Genomic DNA, 25,933 nt, shown 5'->3' with positions numbered 1-25,933 from the left:
GTATATAATGCGCGCAACTTTTTTTTCTTTTACATTTCATTTCTTCTGTGCACGGTATTTGTGGTAGGTTTTTGTCTTCATGTTTTATTCTTCTTCTTGTAATGGTTTTGTGGTCGATGACTCGCATTTCTCTGCAGCGCGAAAGAAATTTATTTTGTTCGAAAAAAATCAATGTTATAAGAAGCAATGATGAATATACAACGCATGAATGTGCACAGATGCTACATAAAATTAGTCAACTGATGTTATGAACACCTCAATGATAAATTGTTAAATTTTGTAGATGAGATTCATTAAGTTTATAAACCGATACTTTCTGCACTAATCTAGTCTGCTCATTTATACCCTTGCTTAGTGTGTCTTCGTTCAGAGTCTATTGTTCAGAGAATATTTTCACAAACTAAAACGTTGGCCCGTTGAAAAACTAGACTATACCACTTGGGTGGGTCAGGTCCACTGACTGAAAGTTATTCAATAAATTTTTGAAATTTAAATAACTGCGAGTTTTGCTTGTTCCATTCGTTCCACATACATCAGAGTAGCGACTATCTTTACTTTAATTCAAAAACGTCGGAAACTATTAATAACAATGAATTTTTTCGTGCCAATTTTTATTCATTCCCTATTATTACCCTATCCGATCGGCCAGACATTATTCCTCCTTTACTTACTCTCCAATCATCAATAAGTTTTACTCACCGTTATTAATCAGACTCTGGAGATAGTGTTTTACAGTGTACGCCAAGGAATTTTAGACATGACTTTGTTCAGCTGTTTTTGCTCAGCTGGTGGCTGGTCCACTCATTTAAACAAACCGTCTTTATACGGTTTAAACATAGCACTGTTAGATTAGCTGATGTAGAGTAATGAAAGGCAGGTTTATTTAAGAAAAACGTCCGAGTAAATTGAGTAGTTCTTACAGAATGAACAACTGAAATTACTTAACGGCACACTAAATCTAAACGATTAATTTGGATATTAGATCATTGGATTACTAAATCCAACATACCCCTTTAAACCAATGATCTAGAAATCATTCACGAAGGTATTAAAAAAAATAACGTTACACTACCGCTTGTTGTTCCATGATCATTCCCTTTCTCATGACTTATTAATGATTCCATGGTCAATTCCCAAAACCGATTCCGAATCTGAAAGCCAATTTCTTTTTGATCAATTCCTAACACAAGCCGATCCATTCTCAACTCCTGTCCATGTGAGTTCCTTGTCCTTTCCGTTTATTCTGCTATATTGTGAATTACAGCAGTGAGCTATTCCCCCTTATTTCATCATCTTCCTCTCGTGCTGCAGTGTTCGCAGATTTCTTACTTTCGCTCGAATTTTCTCTGTTCCGACATTCCCATTTTCTGTGGCCTTTCCACAGCTATGACATCTAAACTCAATCTGTGTGTGTTCTCCAGCTTCTCAATGTTTCTTTTGCCGTATTCATCAAGAAATCTACTTCTAATGAAGTCCAAATTCAGCGTTTCAATAGCAGTATCGAGCGTGTCATATGATTTTGGTAACGTTAACAATAGCTGGCAAATGACATCCATTCTCAAGTCTTGCTCCAATCGCCTTTAATTCGCGTACAGTCTTGTCAAATTCAAGTAGATGAGCTTTCATGTAGACGATTCCATCGTATTTCATAGTGAGCAACTTCTTGCGTAATAGCAGCTGACCGGCTATGCTTTTGCATTCAAAAATCGATTCCAACGTTTCATAAATTCCTTTCGCTGTTTTTTTATCCTTGATGTATTCGACCTGACTGTCTGCGCGATGTATACAGTACATTTAATGCCGTTCATATTTTGACAAAACCATAAATCCCAAAAAAATCTAAAATTCCGAGTTTCAGAAATTGGTGTCCTTTGTTAAGCGACGAATTGAACCGTAAAAACGGAAACCATTATACGACCATTCATCACAGATCATATCACTACTTCTATCATAAGAGTAAAATAACCCAGGAAGGAGCGGTTCATTTTCGAAACGTCAAATAAGGGACCTAATACACTGGATGAAAATGAACTCAAATGAACACTGACATAAGTTGAAAAATTTTATTCGTAAAAAATAAGGATACTTGATAGTTCAGGTCCCTAGTCAAACCAAGCGCTCCTGTCTGGTTTACAGACCAGAACATGTGCATGTTCGATTCCATGTGTTGTGTGTTTTTATTCACACCAAAAAATCATGACTCCTGTCTTTACCAAAGAACCGTAATGCCCATTTTGATTGCATAAGTCTCCCAATATTTCTTATGTCGATGAGGTGGATTTTCAATTAATTTTATGTGTATCATATTAGCGAAAAATCACTATACTTGAACCAGAACTCTTTGCGGATTCGTAAATTTCAGGAAATTTCAAAAATATTTGAGACTTAATTCTAAAAAAAATTCTCAGATGTAAGAAATTTTAAGCACCCAAGGATAACTTTGAATGACAGTCACTAACATCAACTTCATTACATTTATGTTTAGTTAGTGTATTTGAGCTTCTTACTCTGTCTGATAGGGTCCTTCTATTGAGCTTTACTTTTTCCAAGGCTGCGTACTTTATGAGGTGATGCTAATGGCCATTTTATTGGATGAAGCATGACAAACAAGTAACATATATAATATTGCAAGTTTTACATAAGGATCATCAGGTGACATTTTTAAATTAAAAGCGGAATCAATTAACGATACATACATACACCCTTGCATTTTTTTAAGTCTCCCTTGCTCTTTCTTATCGACTCTTATCAACTCACTTACCCCTCATACCGTTTACGCAAGAATGAATTATCAATGCTATCGTAAACATCCGAGGGCAACAAACCCCGACCAAGTTGCATTCACCACACATTACCATTGAACGTGAAAAGGTGTGATTCAGCTGTGGAAAAGGTATATCGTTTCAAGCAATAACTTTACTCGTTTTTCATTTATAATATTTTATATTTCATTTTCTTAAAAGAGAGTTAAATACATTTCTTCTTGTTTGTCAAAAACAAAATCTTATTTCTGAACAATTTTACATAAATTTTATTACAAAAAAACAAAAATTACACACACAAAAAATTTACATTTTTATTCGATTTGTTGTTTATCGTCTTAAAAATAAAAACAAAAAATGGAAGCCACATCATTTCCTTTGATTTGCAGATTTATTTTTTTCTGTTTGATTCGTCGGTTTTTTTAGTTTAAATCTACATATTAGTCGGATATGTAATAAAAGTATTTATTATTGTTAATGTAGAGTGTTAAGGTACCTGATTTAAATTGATTGTCGTCGTCATTTTATTTCATAATTTCACAAAGTATTTGAAGAGGGTGAACTCTCTTTGCGTGATTTTATCAGTTTGATTGACTCTTATTTAAACAACGTACAAAGGGTAACATTCTAATTGCCAGCCAAAGTTATGAATTTCAATAGATCCACTCTCAAATCACCTAACCTTTAAATTAAAAATTGTCAATTGATATCGGCCGAATACTTTATTCTAATTGAGTAACAAAGACAATCTTTGGGAGGTCATTGGGGGATTGTCGTGTTGTGTTAGAAGATTATTATTTTTATCATCTTTTAAGGCAGGGCTTGACTTGATCGAAAGACACATGCAATTCATTGGTGGAAGGTCCAAAAGTTTAAAATTTTCTTACAAAACTCCAAAGGCACTTCGACAAACGCTTGAATTCACAGGATGGCCTGTCCAAGAATGTTTTAAGAATTTTATGAGACTATCAGTGTTTTCAGATCATTTAAAGGATTCTTTTAAGCAATGCATATATTTATAAAATCATGCCAAATTTACAAAAATTTCTAAATATTTTAAAAATTCATAAAAACATTCCCAAATTTCTCTTAATTTCCTAAAACTTTTAAAACTTCGTAAGACTTTTTAAACTTTGCTAAACGATTTTCGGAAATTTTAATGTGTTTTAAGAACTTTTGGAAGATTTTGGGAAATTTAGAAAATTGATTTCCCAAAAATAGGCCTTGTGAGACACTATCCTCCACTTCACAGAAAATATATCAAAGAACGCAGTCAATGTATTTTACCGATTTCTAAAACAACAGAATGTGGATTAAAAGTGGATTATTTGAAACACTTTATTTTGGCTGGGTCCTAGAATGAAACCCTGTTATATACGGAACTTCCTCTGTTTTCAATTTTCTATATTCTTATTTTATAAATTATAAATCGTTAAACTTTATTAAGCAAAATAAATATTTCTCTAAATTATACAACGCGAAAATCTTACGTTTTCCATTTCGTATCTAATATTTCTACAGAACAAAAAAGAGGAAAAAAATAAAAAAATAAAGTTTTTTACTAAATATTCAACAAAATATTTGAAATAATCAAATTTACTGGACATTTTCGTCGACTCGGGTGACGTCGCAAAAAATATTTACGATTTAATTTTAACTACACGAATTTACAATTTGTTCAATTCCTTTTCGATTTAAAAGAGGTGAATGGTGATTAATTTACAGGGAAACTAAAAACAAATGATTTTCTTCGAACATATTGACATTTTGAAAGGAGACTCTTATCACAATTTAATATATTATTCAGAACGAATGGGTTTCTTTTCTTCAATTAATTCAGTTAATTTAACCTCACCGCAAAATTGTACGCACACTTATTTTGATAATTATAAATAAATAAATAATTTAAAATGAAAATTTTCTTCTTATTTACATTAAATATTAAAACAAAAAAAAATAATTTTTTAACTTTCCTTAATTTACAGATTTTTCTTTTTACAAATTTAAGCAGAAGTGAATTAGCATGAAACTTTACTTTTATCATTAAAAATTTACAATTTTCATGAAGTACATCCACAGAATGAAACGCACTCACTAGTTGCGGGGGTAATAATAATTCCTTCAAAATTACAGTCTTAGGAAACATACAGCGATCCTTGGAACATTTATCTAATTTTTTAGTGAAAATTAGCGAAATTTTCGTGAAATTTAGTGAAACTTTTTGCTAATATTAAGCACTGTCAAAAGCTGTGAGAAAAATAAACTCTTCAATGAATGAGTAATGAACAAACCTGAGTTGACACACGAATTGCCTCAACGGCTGCGAAGTTTATATGAAAAATGCAACCTAATAAAAACAAAATTCTGAATTTTCCAAAAAAAATGTTTTCTTCAAGTTGATTCCTCACACTATCTGTAGTGAGCGCGTTTATGAAATTAGGTGTCCCTCGCCTCCGAGGTTGTCTTAACCTGTTCTTTCAGGACCTTCGAACAAACGGCTATATTCACCATTTGTTTCATTTGCCCTTACAGCTAGTTTGTACGTTTTATGTCACTCTAGTACTGTTTCTTTGTTCACCCGCACAGCTAATGAGTGAGTTTCATTCCGTTGATGTATTCTATTATCCAATAAATTAATGCCGAAAATTAGAAGTCGTTTCGTAAGTAGAGTTTAAAAGTTAAAAACTAAACAAAACAAAAAACTTTAATCCAAACACAAAATAATTTTAATCCTAAATTTCTAACTATTTAAATTTAATGTAATGCACTGCCATCTAGAACAATACAAAATTGCACTTTTTATAGGAAATGAAGTAAATAAATGAGATTTCTCTTCAAAAAGATTAATTTTCTTTAGAATTTTTATGAAAGAATTTACAAAAAAAAACTTTTTTTTCTTCTTCTTTTTCTTTACATTCTTCTAATTAGATTATCACAAAAATTCTAAAATTAATTCCCATTAACGCGTAACACACACCATTTTCTTTTTCTACGCGGAGTTTTCTGTTTCTTTTCGTTCTTATACGATAAACTATCGGTTCTAATCTGACGAATGATGTAAGCAAGCAAGATCGTAATTGTTTGATATTGTTTTGTGGGTGAAATGCAAATATATTTATCGAAGTAATTGGTTTTTTGATGAACACTTAGCGAAATTTGGCGATTTTATTTATATGGAAACTGAGCGACATTTTATCTAAATTTTAATTCCATGAACTCGGGCGATATTCCAGCAAAATCATTAGGTTGTAGTAGAAGGAAATTAGCTAAAACCTACTGATCAATGTGATTATTGAAAGTCTCAGAAGAAGTAGTGAAGTAGTCTTCTCTATCGCTTTATCTCGGTTCGATTTGAGGTTCGCGAGATGTACAGCTCGACAGTGAATACAATAAAAACTTTCTAAAATATGACAATCACGAGTCCCACTCATTCATAGAGAGCTTTGCAAGAAAAACCTTAGCTCTTGATTCCTATTAGGGGATGAAAAATTATGTCAAATCTTTAATCGATTCAATTTTTCTCGGAAACGTTCGATTCTTTCGAATCGAAAAATCCGCCCAATTCTAGTTGTGGCAATTTATTTTCTCCAGTTGACCATTTTACCTGTAAACCATTCCGATTAATTTATTCGCATTTCGAAACAATTAAAAAAATTGCTTAGCCTCACAGACATCAAATGCAGAACGCAAAATAGTCTCTATTCCCATCATCAATTTACTTTTTTTGGGAAGCCCACATTCCAAAGCATTTCTAGCTTAAACACCCATTTTACAAACAAACAAAAAATGAACGATTGAGGTACCTTTTTCAATATAGCACGTTGCGCATCCCCAACAATATAATGCAACACAGCCGCAACAAGGTTCGTCCTCGTCTCCGTCTCGGCATGACGGCATACAATGGTGGATTATGTTGCCGAGGAATGCGCAATACGACAAAACGAAATTAATTTTTTTTTCTCCTTTAACTTTGAGTTTCTCATTCATCAACAAATAAATCATTGGACGGAATAAATGGAAAATTCAACTCCATACATCCACAACAATTGGTGAACGGTTGGATGTCAACATGAATTGTCAATCTCTTCCGATCCTCTTATGTATCTGCTGATGTTTGATCAGGTGCGCTTTCTGTCGGAATGCCTTCGAACACACTTCACAACGGAACGGCTTCTCCCCGGTGTGCGTACGCAAATGCACTTTGATATTGCTCTTATTCAAAAAACCGCGATTGCAGATGTTACATCGATGGACCGGTTTCTCTTTGCCCAGAAGACCGCTCAAATCACTGGACGTTTGGAAGTTCACCTGCGCTGACGAGGACATGTTCAGTTGATTTTGGGCTTGAAGCTGCTGTTGCTTCTTCTGAGATCGTCGTTTGTTCTTCGGTGTATTTGGTGTCGTTGTTGTTGTGTGCGGATAGTTGCCCATCAGGTCCGGACTGCACAGGCCGTCCGACTTCATGCCGGATATGTTGAGTTGATAGTGATTGTGATGATTTGACAGGTACCTTCCGTTTATCATAATGTTGTCCGTTGTCGACACAACCGAACCGGGCGGACTAGTTGACGTTGTGATCATTTCACCGCAGTACGATGTCGACGACGGACTCTCCAATTTTATTGGTGGACCATTTTGTAGCCGATTTTGTAGTAATGGCATGTAGCCATGCGTGAGCAGACTTTGCAACGTCGATCCCGATGTATGACTGGGTGAATTTGGTAGAATAAATTCGTTTATTGACTCCTGATGAGACACAATCAATTTGCCATCTTGTTGCACGCAGTTGCCATCAATCCATGCGTCCAGATCCATCCACGAGTCACGGCTGTCATTGCCATCGGTTGTGTCCAATTGATTCGGAACTGTTGTATCGGCAATGGCCGATCCAATAATGGCTGCGATATCTTCAATGGAACTCATGTCCACGTATTCGCTCAGTTCCTTACCGTCAGCATAAATGCGGACTCCTGACACCGAATCGGGGCCTTGATTTATCACACAACTGTCGGCCATCGAGTACATTTTGCTGTCGATTCCACTGTCGCTGAACAGTTTCACATCTTGGAGGCAAGAATCGGATGTGTCCGGATTTAGCACCGAATCGGGTAGACATGTCGACGACGATACGATGTTCTGGTCGGTATTCTGATTGTGATACGGACTCTGCGAATAGTTGTTATTCTCTTCGGGCAATCGCTGCGATATGCTGTGATAATGATGACCAGATATTCCGTTTATCGATAGATGTCCTGCGTAAGTGGTGAACGGTGGCAATGGTTTTAGTTCGGCTAAATTTGTGTTAATTCCCTGCGAATTCAGTACGAAATTGTCGAGTACGTCCATGGAACCTTTCTGCAGTTCCGAATCGCTGGGCAATTCGTCCAGATCGTGCTCCAGCAGCAGCTTGTGTCCGTCGAGCATATACTGATCTTGACCATTTTGGCTTTGGCTCCAGCACGGGCTCATCAACAGGCTGTCCACCTCCGATTCATTTTGTAGGCTCATATTTGTCGAGCTGCAATACCTCATTTTATTCCGAATGGGGAGGTATTGAGGTGGTTGAAATGTTGAGTATGTGTGTGTGTGGATCGATAATCGATGATATGATTTATATGTGGGTGGTGTCGCGACTTAGTAGTACAGCGGCGACGACTTTAGTTTTCAAAATTGTTTAATTTGTCCGATACCGATTCCAGAGACCGGTTGATATAATGAAATGGGGCGATGCCTTCTCAGTGGACGATGACATATTCGTATCTGAAATTGAAACAAAATTATTAGTTTTTATTTGGGTGTAGAGAATTGAATTTATTTAAGTGGCAAAAAAGAGCTGATTTAACGCTTAGGAGAAGTTCCATTTTTATTCAAATTTTACAAAAACCACATTCATCTTCTGCACGCTTCAGTTCTTAACTAGAACTCTGCGAGCTGTTTATTTACGTGTGCTCCGTACATATCAATTTGAATAAAATTTAAATTACAATTCAAAAACGTAAATTGTTCCACTAACTCTCTTTTCATGCTTTTTTCGCACAATCTCCGCACAATATTTTGTTGTTTTTGTTTCAAGCATTTTTCTTTGTTCGGTTTATTCAGTGGTGTTATTTGGCGAGTGTTTGTATCAGTACTCAATACTCATGTTAGTCATGTATACTCTTACTCATGCAATGTAGAACAAATTAGGAAGTCAAATAAAACAGAGACCATGCTCCGAATAGAGTTTGATGGGTATACCGATTGCTGACCATATTGGCACTGTAAGAATGTTGGTATTTGTTTCGAATTGCATAGCAATTCAGTGGCAGAGAAACAAAAACCGCATAAACCACCAATAAGAGCGTCTAGATTATGATATGACAAGCAACGTCACTCTGGAAGATGTGAGAGGTAAAGTAAAATGAACTATGTTTCATTGACATTGAATGGTACCACGACAGATTAAAGGCTTAGTTTACTCTGCCGTGATGGTACTTATGTGTGCTTTGAATAGTTGTCAAAAGCTTTGAACTTCTTTTGGATTTAGAATACAAAAAAGTCTCTCGAATACTCTTCAAAAGGAAATACACAAATGCGATCCATTGTTTTGACATGGCACACATCTTCGTGTCAAGTTTTGGACAGCTTTTGAAAGCCCTGAGCTTCTGTTGGGATCCATTGGAAAAGTGGAATAAGTCAGTGGAATACAATAGAAGCTTAAAGCTGTCGAAAGCTCTTTAAAAGCAAACACCAATGCGATACCACTTGGACTAGATTTTTGACTCGGATGCTTTTATCTGTGGTGGGACTATTAATAGCGTTAATTACCCTTCGAACAGCTTGTAGAATTGTATGTTGAGAGAATTAAAACGTGGAATTAAAGCTTTCACATTGTCTGGTGATTGAGTTTTCGGCACTCAAACGATCAGGTACCCAACATAATGTGAATGTTGATTTTTTGTAATTATGAACAGACGAACGATTAAGAACCAGAATAGCTTCTACTCACCAACTCAAAATCCATTATTTTATCAACTTTTTTATGATCTAGCGTCAACCTCAAGTAAGACGTAGGTACTGGTACTGTTAATAGAGATAATTGGTTTTCAAGTTTGAAGAATGACCAAATTTCTCGTTTGTCTACGAAATTTTTTTGTTTCATTTGCAAGGACATCAGAGGCAAATGTTTTCAATGATTAAAAAAATTATCTCGTCATCAAATCGTTTTACTCGCCAAAATCGAAACTGAAAGAAAACTGAACCGATCGATTGATAAGCAACGCATCCGGATATGTACAATAAAGCCAGTCGACAATCAGCGCAGCGTAAAAGTCCACAAACACTTTAAATATGTATCCAGCTTAGGTCTAAACATTTACGTGAATCGAATTCTAAATCTTCTACGGCACGTAATTATCGTCGTCATTTCAGAAAAGCATATGTTCATGAATGCATATAAAATACCACGATATATCCATAAAAATTAGCTGTTTGTATGCAGCCAATGTATAATCGTTGTGTACATAATAAATGAAATGCTCAGAACAACCTGTTTTGCGAATTTATTCATCTTACAGACCTATATATTCATACTAACCATTTTCTACAAATATATGTATCAGTCGCAGTCGGTGAAAGTGATGCCGTTATAATTTTGAAAAATTCTTATTTTCATTATCAAAGTGGAAGAAAGTTCTGCTAAAAATGTTAATTGAACTGATTTTAGCGAAAGTTCTTTGCGTAGTAAGATCTCTTCAAACAAACATCTCGTAAATGTTTCACGCTGATTTTTTCTTGCTCAATAATTACAAGTCACATAGGTCTTGTCATATACTAAATCAACATGTTTCTGATGGGGCGAGTGAGTTTACATTTGCATGCATCGTAAACCGTACTTTTCATATTTCAAGCACTTGGCGCCCTTAGCATGTGTAATAGTCATTTGTGTACCTGTTTTGGACGATTGATTTTAGGCAATTTCGCGGATTGTAGGCCGAACGAAGTGAGGCTTACAAGCGAAAGTGCCTTAAATCAACCGTCCCAAACAGGTGCACACGTGAGTTTTCATGCCGAGGGCCGGAAACCCGAGAAAATTCGAAAAATTGCCCTCATTTTCGGCCCCGAAGCATGAAATAGTCATTTACATGACAAGGGATAGAAAGTGGAAAATTCCAGTTTTGTGTAAAGTTTGTTGATCAAAGCCGAGGTCAACAATCACTCGAAAAAGTGGCTTTTCATTTTTATCCCGAACATGTAATTGATTTTACATGCTGAGGGCGTTCAAAGTAGTGCCTAAAATATGAAAAGTACGGTACACATGTAGTATGTAAATGGAAGAAGGGACAAAAAGCTGAAAAGTCGAGTTTTCGTGTTAGTTTTATTGATCCGAGGCGAAGCCAGGGTTACTTAGCACATGAATACGTGACATTTCAACTTTTTATACCGAGCTATGTAATGGCATCTGGAGAAATGCATGACCTATGGAAAGTGTGATTTTCGACGCATGTTGCATGTAAGATTAATTTACATAGCTAGGGACAAGTCATTCTGTTGTGTGTTTATTGACCTCGGCTACGACTCGGAAAAGTCCTAATTGACTCTTAGATGATATAAGAAGCATACTCAAGTTGAGTTGTTGGTTGGGTAATATTAACCAAAATTCGCTAAGAAAACAACTGTCCAGCTGTCGGTCTACAGCCACCGTATCGCTAAGAAGTAAACTCTAACGGATTCTTGCGACTCTCTTCCCTTAAAGAGAAATGGAGATAAAAGAAATAGAAAATCGTTAAAAGGTTGTAGCCCTCCTCTATCTCGGTAATTGTGGCATTGGATCGAACGGGAAAGGCTTAGATGGTATCAATTTTATAAAATCTTTCCAGTCCTATTGTCCATTCTTATAGAGTAATAATCCGATTTTTGTTTGCAATTCCTAAAATCAACGACAGTTCATACAAACTTAACTAAAAAGCGAAGAAAAGTTCGTAAAAATTTTCAGTTTGATCTGTGGTTTCCACCGTAGAAATTTGGTTGGAAAGATTTTTTTAAAGTTCATCCCAAAAGCCAAGTTATCACTCATCTCATAAAAACTTGAAAGTCTCTTCTGGTGAACCAACGGTACATTTATTGTAAAGTCAGTACGAAAGGAAATTCACTTCCGATCAAGTCACATGTCCGAGCCGGTCGGGATGCAATCAATCGTCATTTCATTGATCGACAAACTGCAACGGTTTCTTCTATCTATATATGTTCAGCAAAGTTGATTGCTTTCCGTGTTTGATTTTTATGAATAAAATTCAACCTATTGACCACCTTAGAATGGTTAGAATTATGGAAAAAAGTAAATTATATTTTATTGTTATACGTTACGCGAGTGTGATATTTGGTCATAACGTGTGTCCCACAGTATGACGGTGAGTCATGTAATTTGAAATTATAACAACAACAGAAGTTGATTGATCCTTGTCACATTTCTTTTATATATTTTCTATTGGCACAGGCCTCGTACCTATGAGTGTAGGTACGGAATTAAATTTATTTTAATTTTTTACTTTGTTCAATTCCTTTCTTACAATCGAATGACGAATTGTGATTTGATTTGGTTTCGTAATTTTTAGAACGAAATTTCTAATTCAAATGTCGCATTCTAACTTGGACGGTATAATATACATCGCCGCGGAGCTTATGCGAGTTCATCAATTTACATTTTAAAATACAATTTTATGCGATCGCGTAATATTCTTATTCCAGAAGATATATCACAGTGGAAGCCAGACGAATTAAATGAGATTGAGCGTTTTGGTATAGATTAGTCACTAGATGTCTGTGGTTACCGGTGAAGAAATCAGAAACAACAATGATAATCATTAGTGTAACAGTTCAATATTATGGTTAATGTAAGCACGATGAACTGTGGTCAGTACAGAAATAATAATTTCGAATTAGTTCATATAAAGCGATTGTCAGAAAATATCACATCACTTGAGGAATTGTTTCAAGCGGCTTCGAGATCCTAAGAATCTTCTTTTACCAGATCAATGAATTTTAAAGAATTATAACGGGTAAAATGAACAGAAAATATTCTTCAAGTAATGGCTAATTTTGTCAGGGTTCAAACTGCTATATAATGGTCAACTTTCGCGTGGTGCAGCAAATAAAAGCACGCGGTGGAACTATTCTTTTCGGCTTACGCACTTTACATACTATAGTTTGATTTTAATAAAAAAAACCATCGAAATTCAAGCAAACTGGTCACATAATATTGTACGAATCGGAAAAGAAAGATGATTTTGAGCTCAAAAGTTAACGGCATATTACACAGTACTTAACACGAATAAATTGATCATAAGAGAGGAAGGAAGAAGACAACGAGCTATTCCAATTGTAGTGCTGTGAACACTAAAAGTCTTTTCATACCTCTGTGGGCGTTTTCAACAATTTTTTTTTTACTTTGATTATTCATTTCAGGTTATTTAAATAATAGCGGGTGTGCGGGTGTGCCATTGAATAAGATAAATTTTAATTTGGCATTCTAACGTATACGTTTGAAAAATCGAAGTTTGATGTGCCGGCACCGGAGCCATACATTTAACAAAATAATTTCTATAAAATTTCTAGTTTCCTACGGGTTTTCCTTGCTCCTATCGAATTCGCAGGAGTAGGAAACAGTGAGGCTTCCTTCATAAAATACGCAAAATTAGCCACTTTTGCAGAAAACACAGTCACAATCTTATCACACAGAACTCTAGCGTGACATAGTGGAGAAAATGTTTCGACTCGCTGTGATTCATTTTTATTTGTTGATTAGATTGTGACAATGACTATAAACTACCAGGTATGGTCTAATGTCACCACAGAAGACGTAATGTTTTTAAAAGCGGATTCAAACGCACTCACTTTCATATTACTTTGACATGTATACTGAATGCGTTCAAGATAAATCAAACGATTTTGAGGAATCGGCCATACCTGGTATGTACATTCATTGAAATTGTAAGACGGACCGGTGTATGCTCTTCCTCTCTGGACGCGTGACAAACTTTACAAATGACAACTTTCTTGTAAAAATTAGTAATAAAAAGAACAATGAACGAACCCAAAGGTATAATTTTTTTTTAACATGTTTGCAAGGAATTTTATTAGTAAGTTTATTTCGATAAATTTCTGAAAATTTTTGGTGCATTTCGGTAGATTTTGTTAAATCTAAGTACAATTATTAAACGTAAAGCTTGTGCAGAATCAGCAACAGTTGAACTCCACCAGCTGATCAACAAAAATACTCTACTTGTATAATATACAATCAAAACACATTCTAAACAACGAGTTTACTACAGTCATACGTGTTATGTCCACAAATAGATGACCTTAACGTATGTATGCACTGTAGGTAGCTTTCCTTTGAATTGTTTTCGATACAAAGGTATTGTCTTTGTCGACCAGCTGAAGACGTTCAGCTGTTGCTGATTCTGCACAAGCTTTGCGTTTAATAATTGTACGTTTTTGGTGAATTTCGGTAAATTTTGTTAAGTTATTGGTTAATCTTCGTAAATTTTTGGCGAATTTTGGTGAATCTCTGTAAATTTTTGGGGAATTCCGGTAAAATTTTGTTACATTTTTGGTGAATTTCGATAAATCTTGGTAATTTTTTGGTGAATTTCGGTAAATCTCTTTAAATTGCACTGGATGCACTGGATGTTTTCGCATCTTTTTTGGAAAGAACATAAGTTGTGTTGACTACCCCGAATTCTGCCAGGGTACCTCTATATTCACCAAAAACATTGTGCACCTTTGGTAAAAACAATAAAACCCATGACCGTCAATTTAATCGATACACAACACGGTTTTGTTGTTAGGTCGCGCAAATCAGAGGAGAGGAAAAAAAAGTTCTTCAATACAATGTATTACAATGCTCATTGAATGACTGAACAATAACAGTTCTCATTATGTGTGTCTAGATACACTCTACCTACTACAAAGCAACATATACAATAAACAAAAACAAGAAAAAAATCAACTTCGAACATTTATAATATTTGTACGCTATGTGTATAAACCCATTCATTTGTTGTATGAATGAAGAATGAAACATAAGAAAACTGGGACAGGAGAAATTATTGTTTGATTACAGCGGAATCCGCCAACAGGAATCTAATTTGAAAACGATGAAATGCATTTTACCAGACGAAAAAAATAAAAATTTGTAAATCGCCAATTAGTTTGATGTGTTCGGATGGTACTTAAAGTAATTGCCATAAGCCAGGTAAATTCACATATAGGCTCAATTACCCAATGCACAAACTAGGCTCGTATATAATGGTTAATAACGCACAATGATCAATCGAATAAACAAAATTGCGCAAAATAAAAATGTTTCTGGTAATTGGCTAAATTTCCGATAATTAAATTTTTGGTTTATTCAGGTTAAGGCGTTTTGTGTTTCTGTGGCTATAATGCGATGATTGCCGTAATTTACACTAATTAATTGATTAGCGTTTTTAATGATAAATAATTTTTCGGTGGTGATGATGAGTGAAAGTGTGCTGCTTTTATTTCTGCTGAGCCTCAATGCCTGTTAATTTGTTTCTGATGGCGTTGATCGGCATCAAAACATTTATTATATTATTACACTACAACAGCGTTAAAACAAATAATTTATTTGTGTCAACCGTTATATTCATAATAAATTCGTGGTGACTGTATACCATATACCTAAACATCAAATGTGTGTATAGTCGTCATGACTGGTTGTCATTATACACATCATCATTAACCATTTCCCTTTCGTTTAACATTTTAAAGTCCAGCATACACAACAATATAATTTTAACATGTCCACCGATTAACCATAAACTTGAAAGCATTTAACGCCGCTGCAACAATACGAACAGCTTTACGAGAACTTACAATAATGAAATTTATATATAGAAAAATTTTACCGTTATAATTGAGACCTGCTGACACACTTCCGTACATGATCTTGTACAACTATCTCTTTTCATCTTGCCCAGACGTATGCTAGACACGTCCCTGTTGCTCACCTGTGTTTTGGCTTTTTTTTTGTTCTTCGAAAATTGTATTAGGTGATTTACATACCATACAACAAAATATAGAGTGCTGTACACATTATTTACTTAATGTGGCACTTACTTTGCATATTGACACATATGAGTGCGTACGCTACACTCGCCACACGGATTGTGTTTTTTTCCTATTATTTTTATTCGATTTTGTGATTTTGATTCATAATACAAATCGTAAACAAAATGAGTCTGTCACGTGAGTGGTCTGAATAAATAATAATATTTGGATCGAAGAAAGATCCGTTTTGGTACTGTTAAGAGGCACGAAGTCCTAGATGTCCCTAAGATAAATGTTACAGAAATTGTCGTCAAAGCTCTTCAAAGTTTTTTCTGTCTTAATGATTTGACGCCATTAAAAGGGAGTTGAAAATCTTCAAATTATCGTGTTTCTTCAGCGAAAAAAAAACGGTTAGTCATCTGCTACCATCAACGACGAAAAATTAATATTATCCCTCTGACTCATCTGCAGCTTCCATAGGTAAAATGTATGTGAAGACAAATGGAGTAAAGGATTTTTAATTCGTCCTAGACGATACTTCACACAAACGAGGTACTAGATTTATTGATTTTATTGATGATATGTCTGCCGTTTGCAGAAAATTGAATGGATGGCATATCAGCTCAATGTTTCGTCAGACACTTGGATGAATTTCAAAGATTCAATCAACCTTCAAAGCTTCTTGTAGGGAAAAGCTTCAGGAGAACAAAATTTCTGAAGGTATTTAGGTATGTGATATATGAATAGGATATATTTCAACAGTTGAGTCATTGTGAATCACCCCTGCGCAAGATTCCTTATTACCCTTTGGGCGAATCGGCAACTTTCAATGAACGTATTTCAGAGATATCGTGGAAATGTGATAGAACATTTCTTAAATAGGGTCAGGTGTCTGCTCCAGTGTTGAAAATATCACTATTGTTGCACAGGGCATGAGAAAACATCTTTCGGAAGAAATTTTCTCAAAAAAATCTCAATTCGATTTGCTACATTTATTATATCAAAAACGGTCAGTTACTCGGCAACATAAATCGAAAACCGAATTCTTTCTTTCGGTGAGCATGTTAAATGTAATAGAAGTGAATTTTGATACCTCAGTTATCTTAACGGTGCTATAAAACAGTTCTTGTTGGTGTACCACAAAAATAAATATTTTTTTTTGTATTACGTTGAAGTTCTTTCAATTAATGTTCCGAAAATTCTACCTCTACATACACACTCCAAGCGAACTAACCGAATTTTATGGATTTGTGCTTCTTTCGAACCTAAAACTGGTGAAAAGGTACAAACAGAGAGAAAATATAATGAGAAGAACGAGTTAAACCCATCCTATTGTTTGTGTTCATTTCGTAAAGGCCCTGAAATAAAACCAAATCCATAATTTACCGTTAAAACAGCATAAAACAGTTGATCGAAGAAGAAGAAGAAAAAGACGAAAAAAAAATTATAATTCGAAGATCAACATCAAAAGATCATTTAGAGATTAACGAGTATCTTTCTTCTTTCTTCCATTTCTTCTGATTATTTTCGTTAATTCGTTACTTTGATTTCGCGCCATATGCCCGTGTATAACAACACTTCTTTATTGTTGAATTTAATGAGCGCTAATGCGGATTTTTTTAAAACTCTTTTTTCTGAATCTGTTTAGAATTATTATAACATCCATGGACCACGGACCACGAGATGAATCATGTATACTCGCATTGTGTATAAATACCATTGAAAAATCAATTCGAGAAAACTTTGTTTTTTTTTTATTCATTTATGTTGCTATGTAGGTATGTAAAGTATAAAAGCGCGATATTGTGTTCAAAAAAATAATAGAGAGAGATGGAGACAGAGACAGAAGGTGAAGAAAAAAAAATTCGTTAAATAATGTAGGTCAGTGTGTTTAATGATGCAAATTTGTGAGTTTTTTGAAGAAGAAAAAAAATCTGTAAACTTTTATTAGAGGTGTTGCTATTGTTCAATTATTTCTGTTTGAAAAGTTTTGTCGATTAATTTTTTGATTTACAGTCAATATAGAGATACAATTGGTACGACCGTAAAAGATATACGAAATTTACGCATGATTTACGTCGATTTTCAAAGAAAGTGTGACGGGAGATCACATGGTGTATCTTCAGCAGAAGATAGAATGTATACCTTTTAGGGGAAGGGGGTCAAGAGAAGGCGAGTTCTCATTTCATTTTCATCTTTTCCCTAACTAAAGCCGAAATTTTCCAGTTATAAAAACGTTTTGTAAAGAATATATTTTATCGAATATGAATCCAGAACTAGCCTCTGGCTCTTATTCCTATTTTCCGCACTGTCATCAGAATTTATTTCGAGAAAAATTTCCCGGTAAACTGGTTCGTGGGTTCAATGATAATTTTCATATCTGTGGTTCGTACAATATAGTGACGTTCACATTCAGGATTTTCGGCAGGAACTATTTTTGTGAAATTGCCTTGAATTTTCCCACATTTTCCAACAGCTTTCCACATTTTCACAAAAATATTATTCGGAAAAATTAAGGAAAACAGGGAAAAATCTAGTAAAAAGTGTGAAAATTCAAGGTCTGTAAGATGTAGAAATGAAAATGATAAATAGGTTGACGGAAGGTAAAAACCGGTCAAAAATGAGAAAAAATCTAGGGAACATCGTTATGGTCGTTATATTGTGGCTAGAAATGGACTTTTCAGCTTTATTGTTGCCTCTAATGATTTCGAATTGCTCCAATTATAGCATCGATTCATCGTCTAATATTTTCCTATTCAATGGTTCAACTCGATTGTTTCAAAATTTTGTTTTTGTTGCAGCAAATTTATTAAAATCGAGAACATTATACGAAGGTTGCACATCCGGATCGCTCATCAGATTCATGAATTTGGTGTAACTTTAAATTTAATTTGACCTTTTCAGCAATCTGAAATTAATTGCCGTTTGCATTGGAAGATTTACTTCGTTGAATGGAATGGTCATGAAGATTTTATTGGTGAAGTTTTAAAGAGGTCCTTGGTAGCTATGTATAACAAAAACAAAACAAACACAAGACGCCTAACTTGAGCGGGCAAGATTTTTGTTCGTCATTAGTAAATATAGAATATTGACTGCGGAGGTTCTTAGTAATGTGTGTGGTTCAGTGTGTCAAATTTGTCAAATTAGAAAAAAACCAATTTTCATGTAGAATTTGCCGATGACCAATTGAGGTTTTTTTTTAAATTTCAAAACGGCCTTTGACGAACATAATCTGTTATCGACAGCAATGGCAAAAAACAAGAGTTGAGGTCTTTCGTAATCAATCAGTTGAAAATACTCAACGGAAGTTCTAAACCAGATTCGCTAATTTTTATACTGAAGCTGTCTGTGAAAGGTTAGCAGGAAAACTTTACCTTCATGCCTTCATTGAACAGATGCAACCACTTATTAATCTGTTTTAACTGGGACAGTTCAGGGCAATAAATTCTATTTGGACAGTGACGTCATTTATCTGTTTATGATTTATGTAAATACTGTCCTGAAGTTAAGTGCGTCATGACGTTACTTTAGCTCAGATGATCATAAATTTTGATTACATCACTCAACCGTCGTCACGACCTATTTGAGAGAATTTATGTGAATCATCAGGCTGTAGGCTTTAGAGTGTTGATATAACATTAACGATGTGTCGTTATGCACTTTCCTTCTTTAGGACACAGTTCATTTGTATTGATTGTAACGATCGTTTGGTATATTTTTACTTTAACCGAACCGAATCGGTCACTGGCACTCCGTGAGTTAACGACGTTAAATCGATCTGATCAACTAATTGGTTAATGTAAATGATAACATGAGGCTCGTAACAGTGTTAACCTTAAGTAAAATTTAATAAATTACCATAAAATTATCCACCATCATAATAATCCATTAAAACAGACGACTTCCATCAAGTTCGGCTAATCCAATTACGTGCTCGATATTCGTTTTCATAGTCACTTTTCCGGCAAATTGTTTTATTTCTTTTCAGTGTTCAAAGCTCGAATCTGAATCGAAGTTTGCAAGAGGTTCACTAATATTATTTCAAAAGAGCATTCAAATTATCTCCCCCCCCAAAAATATTTTTTTTAATTCGCACAATTAAACGTGAAGCTGTACATTATCAGGTTGAGCAAACTTTTTTTTGTTTTTTTGTTTTGTTAGATCACTGGGGTAGTATACCGAAAAAATTCTACTTCAATTCTATTAAAGAGCGGCGGGAAATGATTCCGTCAAACTTGCAAAAACTCGTTTAAGTTCAAATTTTGTGAAATTGTAAAATGACGTTCACAGGGAGAAATATTTTTCAAAAATTCCCAAACATTATGTGTTCAGGGCAAATCTTAACTTTTCTTTGTGAGCATCGAACTACCCCAATGTAATAAGAAACCTGATCATATAAATCTAAACGTTTACTTGCACAGCAGTTTAGTGATAGAGAAGAAGCGGCCAAAAAGTAGATATTAAAATGGAGAGAAAAGTTGAAGTCAGTAAGTGAGGTTATGTAAAGTCAGTTACAGCTTTAATGCTATACGGCGATTTTGTTAGTACTCGTGATCGTTAGTATAGTTTCACTAAAAAGTTGATTATCTATCGAAAGAGAGACCAATTGTTATGACAATTAAACATTAAATTGACAATCCAAGCCAAAGTTTTAAATCATTCAAGTTATCGGATTCAGTAATAATCAATATTGTGACTGTTAGAATAAGGCATGTGCAAATAACAGTTGATTTCTCTCATGTGAGTGAAATACTATCACCTGATTGGTTCAAACTGTTTCACTTAAGTCAAATGGTATGGTTTCATTGGCTTGTTCATTATGTTTTTGCTCTCTGCACTTGCCTTACACGAAAATCATTTAATCCCCAAAATTCAAAATTTCTGTTCTGAAAAAGGACGTTCAATTCCAATTAGGAGTCAACAATTAGCGGGAAGTTAGTAAAACTATCGTTCTAAAATTACGTTAAAAGCACGAATCATTTGGTTCACCCTGCAGGACATATTGCTTCCAAAATTCTTAGTAAATTTGATTAAAAATTTTTCGAGATCTTTCGACCCATTTTGAAATCAGCGAAATTTCTTTTGAACTCCGACAATTTCATCAGTTCGTGAAATCTGTGAAATTCCATGAAATTCAACGAAAATTTTTATTTATTTTTTTGAATGTTTAAGTAACTCCTCACGATCGTGATATTAAATTCAAAAAAATATATCCTGCCTAGTGATACCACCACCATGTAGAGAGTCCATGCGAACACAACACAAATCAATAGTAAGCTAAATAGTAGCCGTGATCATGCATAGAAGAATAATAGGATACTTACAAGAAGAGATATAAAAGCCTAGAAAGCATAGGATGCCCCGAAATAGGATGATAAATTACACATACGTTAGTTCCAATCTAAGAAAAGATTTTGGATAATTTTTTGCTGGGGGGGATTTTGAAAATTGTTTTTCTTTATCTGTTTTCGCTTCGGATATTAAATTTTCTTCTCTTCTTTAAATTGAATTTATGTACAAAAAGATAGAATTGTTTGAACACTTATACATTCCACAAGAATTTCTTAGTCAAAAATTCGTATGGGCGGTCAATATAATTGTTAATTAATTCAAAAATTTGCGGCTGCAGAACACACGCACAAAATTAAAAATCCGATCCACTACAATTGCACAACGAATCAATTTTTCCGTATAAAATAATCCCAATTGGATGTCTTTCCATCAATTGTTTGATTTACAATTTCCGAACGTTTTTCTTTTCATTCAACTTTTTTTCTTTCTTATTTTCTTCACTTCAATTTACCTCTTTCACAGAAACGACATCTCACTTTAAATGTGTGTTTGTGCAACAAGAACAACAACAACGACGGAACATACAAAAAACAACAACCGTCAGCACCAAAGACAACAACTCAAGATTCTCTTCAGATTTAATATCCGGGTCATACGAAACGTTGATGCACTGTGTTGTTAAGTAGGTCATTCACACATATCGAGGTAACTTAAAAATTATTATTTTTTTGTTCGTTGAGATCGTTAAATTGTTTAAGTTTTCCGTCAAATTTTGATTTGCTTTCAAGATTATTTTGTAGATAAATTGTGGCTGAGTGTCAATATCCTTATTTCATTTTCCGTTTAATCCTTCCGTAATCCTTGTTTGTAATCCTGGTTGCGATTTATTCGCTTTTTTAATTCACGAATTTTTATCAATTTATCACAAAAAGAAGAATTGAGTTCAGTTCTTAAAGTTCTTGAATATCCATGGCACATTTTGCAATTTAGTTCAATTTATCTTTGACGACCCGACGATCACGATCACTTTTCAAGTTGTCACAATTGCAATTAAATCCGTACGTGCAACTCTTTTGCCAAAAACAAAAAATGTTCACAAGCAACACATTGATCAACCTAAGAAAATTAGGTCAACGGACAACGTACGATCATGCATGTCTATACAGTAAAGTCTTTTTTTTTCCTCTGGTATATATAGCGAAAATATGTAGGGTGCAACACGACGAAATTCACGTATAAACCAAAAAAAAGGCAACGAAACAAAAATCAGCGAAACAAATATTCTGCACCACGTCTGCGCATATACGTTTGGCAACGGCAAAATACAGACTGAAAACTGAATCCATTGGTTCACCGTGAATCCGACCTCACCGGGGATCAAGCATTTTGGTAGGGCCATCAGGTATGAAAGAGATCGACGTTTGCTTTGGTTTTCTTTTTTTTACTTTGTATGCGCCTCTGTTATGGGAAAACTAAACAGAGAAAGCAGAGAGTTTGTTGTTTGGTTTGTTTTCGTTCAGCTTAACCGGTGTGTTGTTGTATATGGCATTTAACACATATAGATTGGAGAAATGGAAAGAGATGGATATATGCTAGTTTGAGACCTTGCAGTGTCTGCAGTGTTTGTTGACCTGTTCATGGAGAAATTGTTGTGATATTATTGTCGTGTATACGAAGTGGTTTGTGTGTAGAAAAGATGGTTATGATTGATGTTGGAGATGTATCTGTGGATTTTGTAGGTACTTTGATTTCCTTCGATCGGATTAGTGTTTGATCTGAGTATATAATGCGCTTTTATTGAATGAATATTAGATTTGCGAGATGGATTGATGATGATTATGATCGATGTAGGGTGAGGGTAATTGGGTTATTATCAAAACGATGTGACTTTGATATTGGTTCGATTAGGTGATCGTGGTGCGTTTAGAAAAACGATTTTTTTTTTAATTCAATGAGAGCTTGTCTGTCGCTCAAAACTATCAATTTTTCATAATTATCTTGCAGATAAAAACACTGAGCATCTCAGGGAAAACGTTTTAACAATTACATCTCTGAGGGCTCCAGGCAACGGAAATATATCACAGTCAACTCGGTGAGATAATTCTGTTTCAAATTGAAGTTTTTAGGAGATGAACAGTACACATTCACTGAGCTCCAAACGTTATGGTCAAAATAACTGTCCGAAAATGTTTGTCGTTAAATCCAGAGTTCGCAAGAGTACACTTCTCTCAGACGAACTGGTAAGACGAAAATATTCTTGGGGTTATCAAAAATGTCTCAGGGTGACGATCCTGCTCCATAAAAGGCTATGTAAAACTAACGACATGTTCCTGAAAAGTCTTAAACTTCTTGAAACTGTTTCCATTAGCTAATCAGTCATCTACCAAAATAAATACTTTCCTCTGGGCAACCCCTTTCGGAGTACTACAATTTGCTTGCAATTACGAACTTGCGGCATTTATTATAGTGAGCCGTCACTTCAGCGTATAAAAAATTGTAATTCAGCTCTCAATAAGGGAAAAAATCAAATTCGCCGATCAAATCAATGACTTACCTATCTTTAATCAAAGGTAACGAAACGTTGTTGGTAAATTACTGCCGCTCTCAGATTAAACTGTTTTAAGTGGAGACAACGCATAAAATTGCATACAAGCACTTTTGCTTGGTGTGCTTTGTGGAGACAGATAATGGGAGATGATCCGAGTTAGATCTAATTTGGAAATCTGTAGTGAACAAGAAAATACCGGAAGCTCGATACTTAAACTGCCCCACAAGCTGCAGCTTTACTGATTGTGAAATTTCTCAAGTAACATTTGAGGTCCGACTGTTGAAATTTCCCTCTTAAGATTCCCATAATCGTATGCTACGACCTCAAATACACGATCAGTATCAAAATTGCACTGTCGCGGTCTAATGTAAATTTTCTAATCGGTAATAGAGAGCCGCGAGAAGGCTCAAAGAGAAAAAATCGACTGAAATTAAATGCCCAATGAACCTTGATGGTTGAACTTTCTCTGACATGGAGTCTATGCTTGGAGCAATTTTTTTTCGCGAGCTAAAAACTGATCAAAATGCCAATGGCTTAAGTATCGCGACAGTAATTTCGTAGTTCAAATTCTGTTGCTCTTCACAACAGGTTCACACAGGTTTTCACTTTAATTTGATCACCAAATTTTCTTTCAGCAAATGAATTCGGTCGGTGGTGCAAAGAATTAGCATGTTTGACCTATGATTTGATACGTCGAAAACGACAGGAAAACTTTATTGGTACAAAGTTGGTATTACTGACAAAAAGCTTACAAAAATTGGCTACTCTAAGACTTGACTACAAAAAAAATTATTTAAAAATATTGTCAATTGTTAAATCTAATGATCGCCAACCAGCGTTACTATAGTACCACTCTTTTAATTCCACTTTTTTCCGTAAAAGGGAAAAAGTGGAACTATTGTAACGCTGCATATATGCAACGTTACCATAGTTCCACTGGTATAAGGAAAGTGGAACTAACAAAGTGAAACTATTGTAACGCTGCATATATGCGGCGTTACAATAGTTCCACTTTTTCCTTTTACGAAAAAAGTGGAACTAAAAGAGTGGTACTATTGTAACGCTGGTTGATCGCCACACTATTTATACATTGAAGCTAAAAGTAACTCACGTTCGCGAAAATATTCGCAACCACGAAAAACGTCGCCCTGGTCGGTGTAGGTTACGCAAAACCCATTTACGTGGGCGACACAACAACTTTTTCGCGCCGAACTTGCACTTTCCACGTCTCCTTTCGGCTCCTCCTTTTCACATGGGGGAACAGCCACAGGAATAGCCATAGGGATATTCTGTAACATGATCGTTTCAGCGCTTTATTTCATTTTATGTGGAAAAAAGGAATGTGGTCTTATTTCTCGAATATGTTTTTTTTTTGGTTTCATCAATTCACACCGTAAGTGTGCCTAAAATTTGAATTTTAAGTGAACGATTCGATGAAAAAGTGATCCGAAAAGTACATTTCATGAAAATGACGCTACGTTAGAAAGACCTCCGCACTTTCCATATTGAATTTCGACCCCACTTACGGCGTGAAAAACATCTTCAACAGGAATATAGTGTTCGTATGTTCGGATGGAGAAGACTTGCGGCTTGTTTAAGGGTTAAATTAAATATTTTCGAGAATCGGTCGATTTTAAACAGAAAAACCGAAAAAATCTGTTTTATTGACTGGGCCTACCCAAAATCCACTTACTTGTGATGGATATGGTCCCGACGGCTCCGTCTTGATACGTTTTCCTTTAAGTCGTCGCGGTGCCTTTCCATGTGGGGAAACAACCAACGCAACACTGCTAGGGATATTCTGTAACATGAAACGGTGAACTTTATTTCATTTTGTGTGGTAAAATGTGTGTGGTCAATGAGTGATGGTGGAATGAAGACGGATCTTTTGGTTAGTGAGGATTTGCCTTTGGTTTGACTTACTTTTCTGGCTTTCTGATAACGCGTCAATGGAGCCATATCGATAATCGTTTCTGTTTGTTCTCGAAGGGTAGAGCGTGGACTGATGACCTGATGAAATTGATATGAAGAGAGGAGACAGTGTAAGCAATGTAACGCAATGTAATAAGAGTCAAGGCGATGGAGATCTATGCAGTCGCCATCTGTTATCTTTTTTCTCTTCAAATTGGAGTGGGTTTTTTTTTAAAACATTTGTTGGCAGTATGAGTGGTCTGCGGAAAAAGTTTCGTTAATTTGTCTTCATGACTGGAGGGGACTACTTCATCGGTTAAAGTTAGTGATGATACAATTTCGCTTCTCCACATTTAGCTCTTACATA

General features: G+C 35.0%; 1 protein-coding gene and 1 long non-coding RNA gene across 7 annotated transcripts; both read right to left on the bottom strand.

Moving 5' to 3' along the window:
- Nucleotides 1–5,339: 5,339 nt before the first annotated feature.
- Nucleotides 5,340–23,675, bottom strand: LOC119084033 (ichor). 6 transcript variants are annotated; one of them, XM_037193860.1, is made up of 3 exons: nt 21,334–22,449; nt 19,674–19,819; nt 5,340–8,522 (listed from the first exon to the last, which is right to left on the bottom strand). In XM_037193860.1, the coding sequence occupies exon 3, from the start codon at nt 8,292–8,294 to the stop codon at nt 6,840–6,842; it is 1,455 nt and encodes a 484-aa protein (XP_037049755.1). In that variant the 5' UTR covers nt 8,295–8,522; nt 19,674–19,819; nt 21,334–22,449; the 3' UTR covers nt 5,340–6,839. The 6 variants fall into 6 exon arrangements, with proteins under 6 accessions (XP_037049755.1, XP_037049756.1, XP_037049758.1 ...); XM_037193861.1 differs by having other exon boundaries at nt 21,364–22,449; XM_037193863.1 differs by lacking the exons at nt 19,674–19,819; nt 21,334–22,449 and adding an exon at nt 23,662–23,675.
- Nucleotides 23,676–24,339: 664 nt separating this feature from the next.
- Nucleotides 24,340–25,689, bottom strand: LOC119084070. Its single transcript, XR_005088989.1, has 3 exons — nt 25,579–25,689; nt 25,349–25,456; nt 24,340–24,944 (listed from the first exon to the last, which is right to left on the bottom strand). It is a non-coding gene; the product is annotated as an uncharacterized LOC119084070 (long non-coding RNA).
- Nucleotides 25,690–25,933: the final 244 nt, after the last annotated feature.

This window comes from Bradysia coprophila, unplaced genomic scaffold (assembly GCF_014529535.1).
Source record: "Bradysia coprophila strain Holo2 unplaced genomic scaffold, BU_Bcop_v1 contig_732, whole genome shotgun sequence".
In the NCBI taxonomy this organism is placed as follows: Eukaryota; Metazoa; Arthropoda; class Insecta; order Diptera; family Sciaridae; genus Bradysia; species Bradysia coprophila.
The sequence above is the reverse complement of the archived record's forward strand: the minus strand, read 5'-3'. Positions and strand labels throughout refer to the sequence as shown.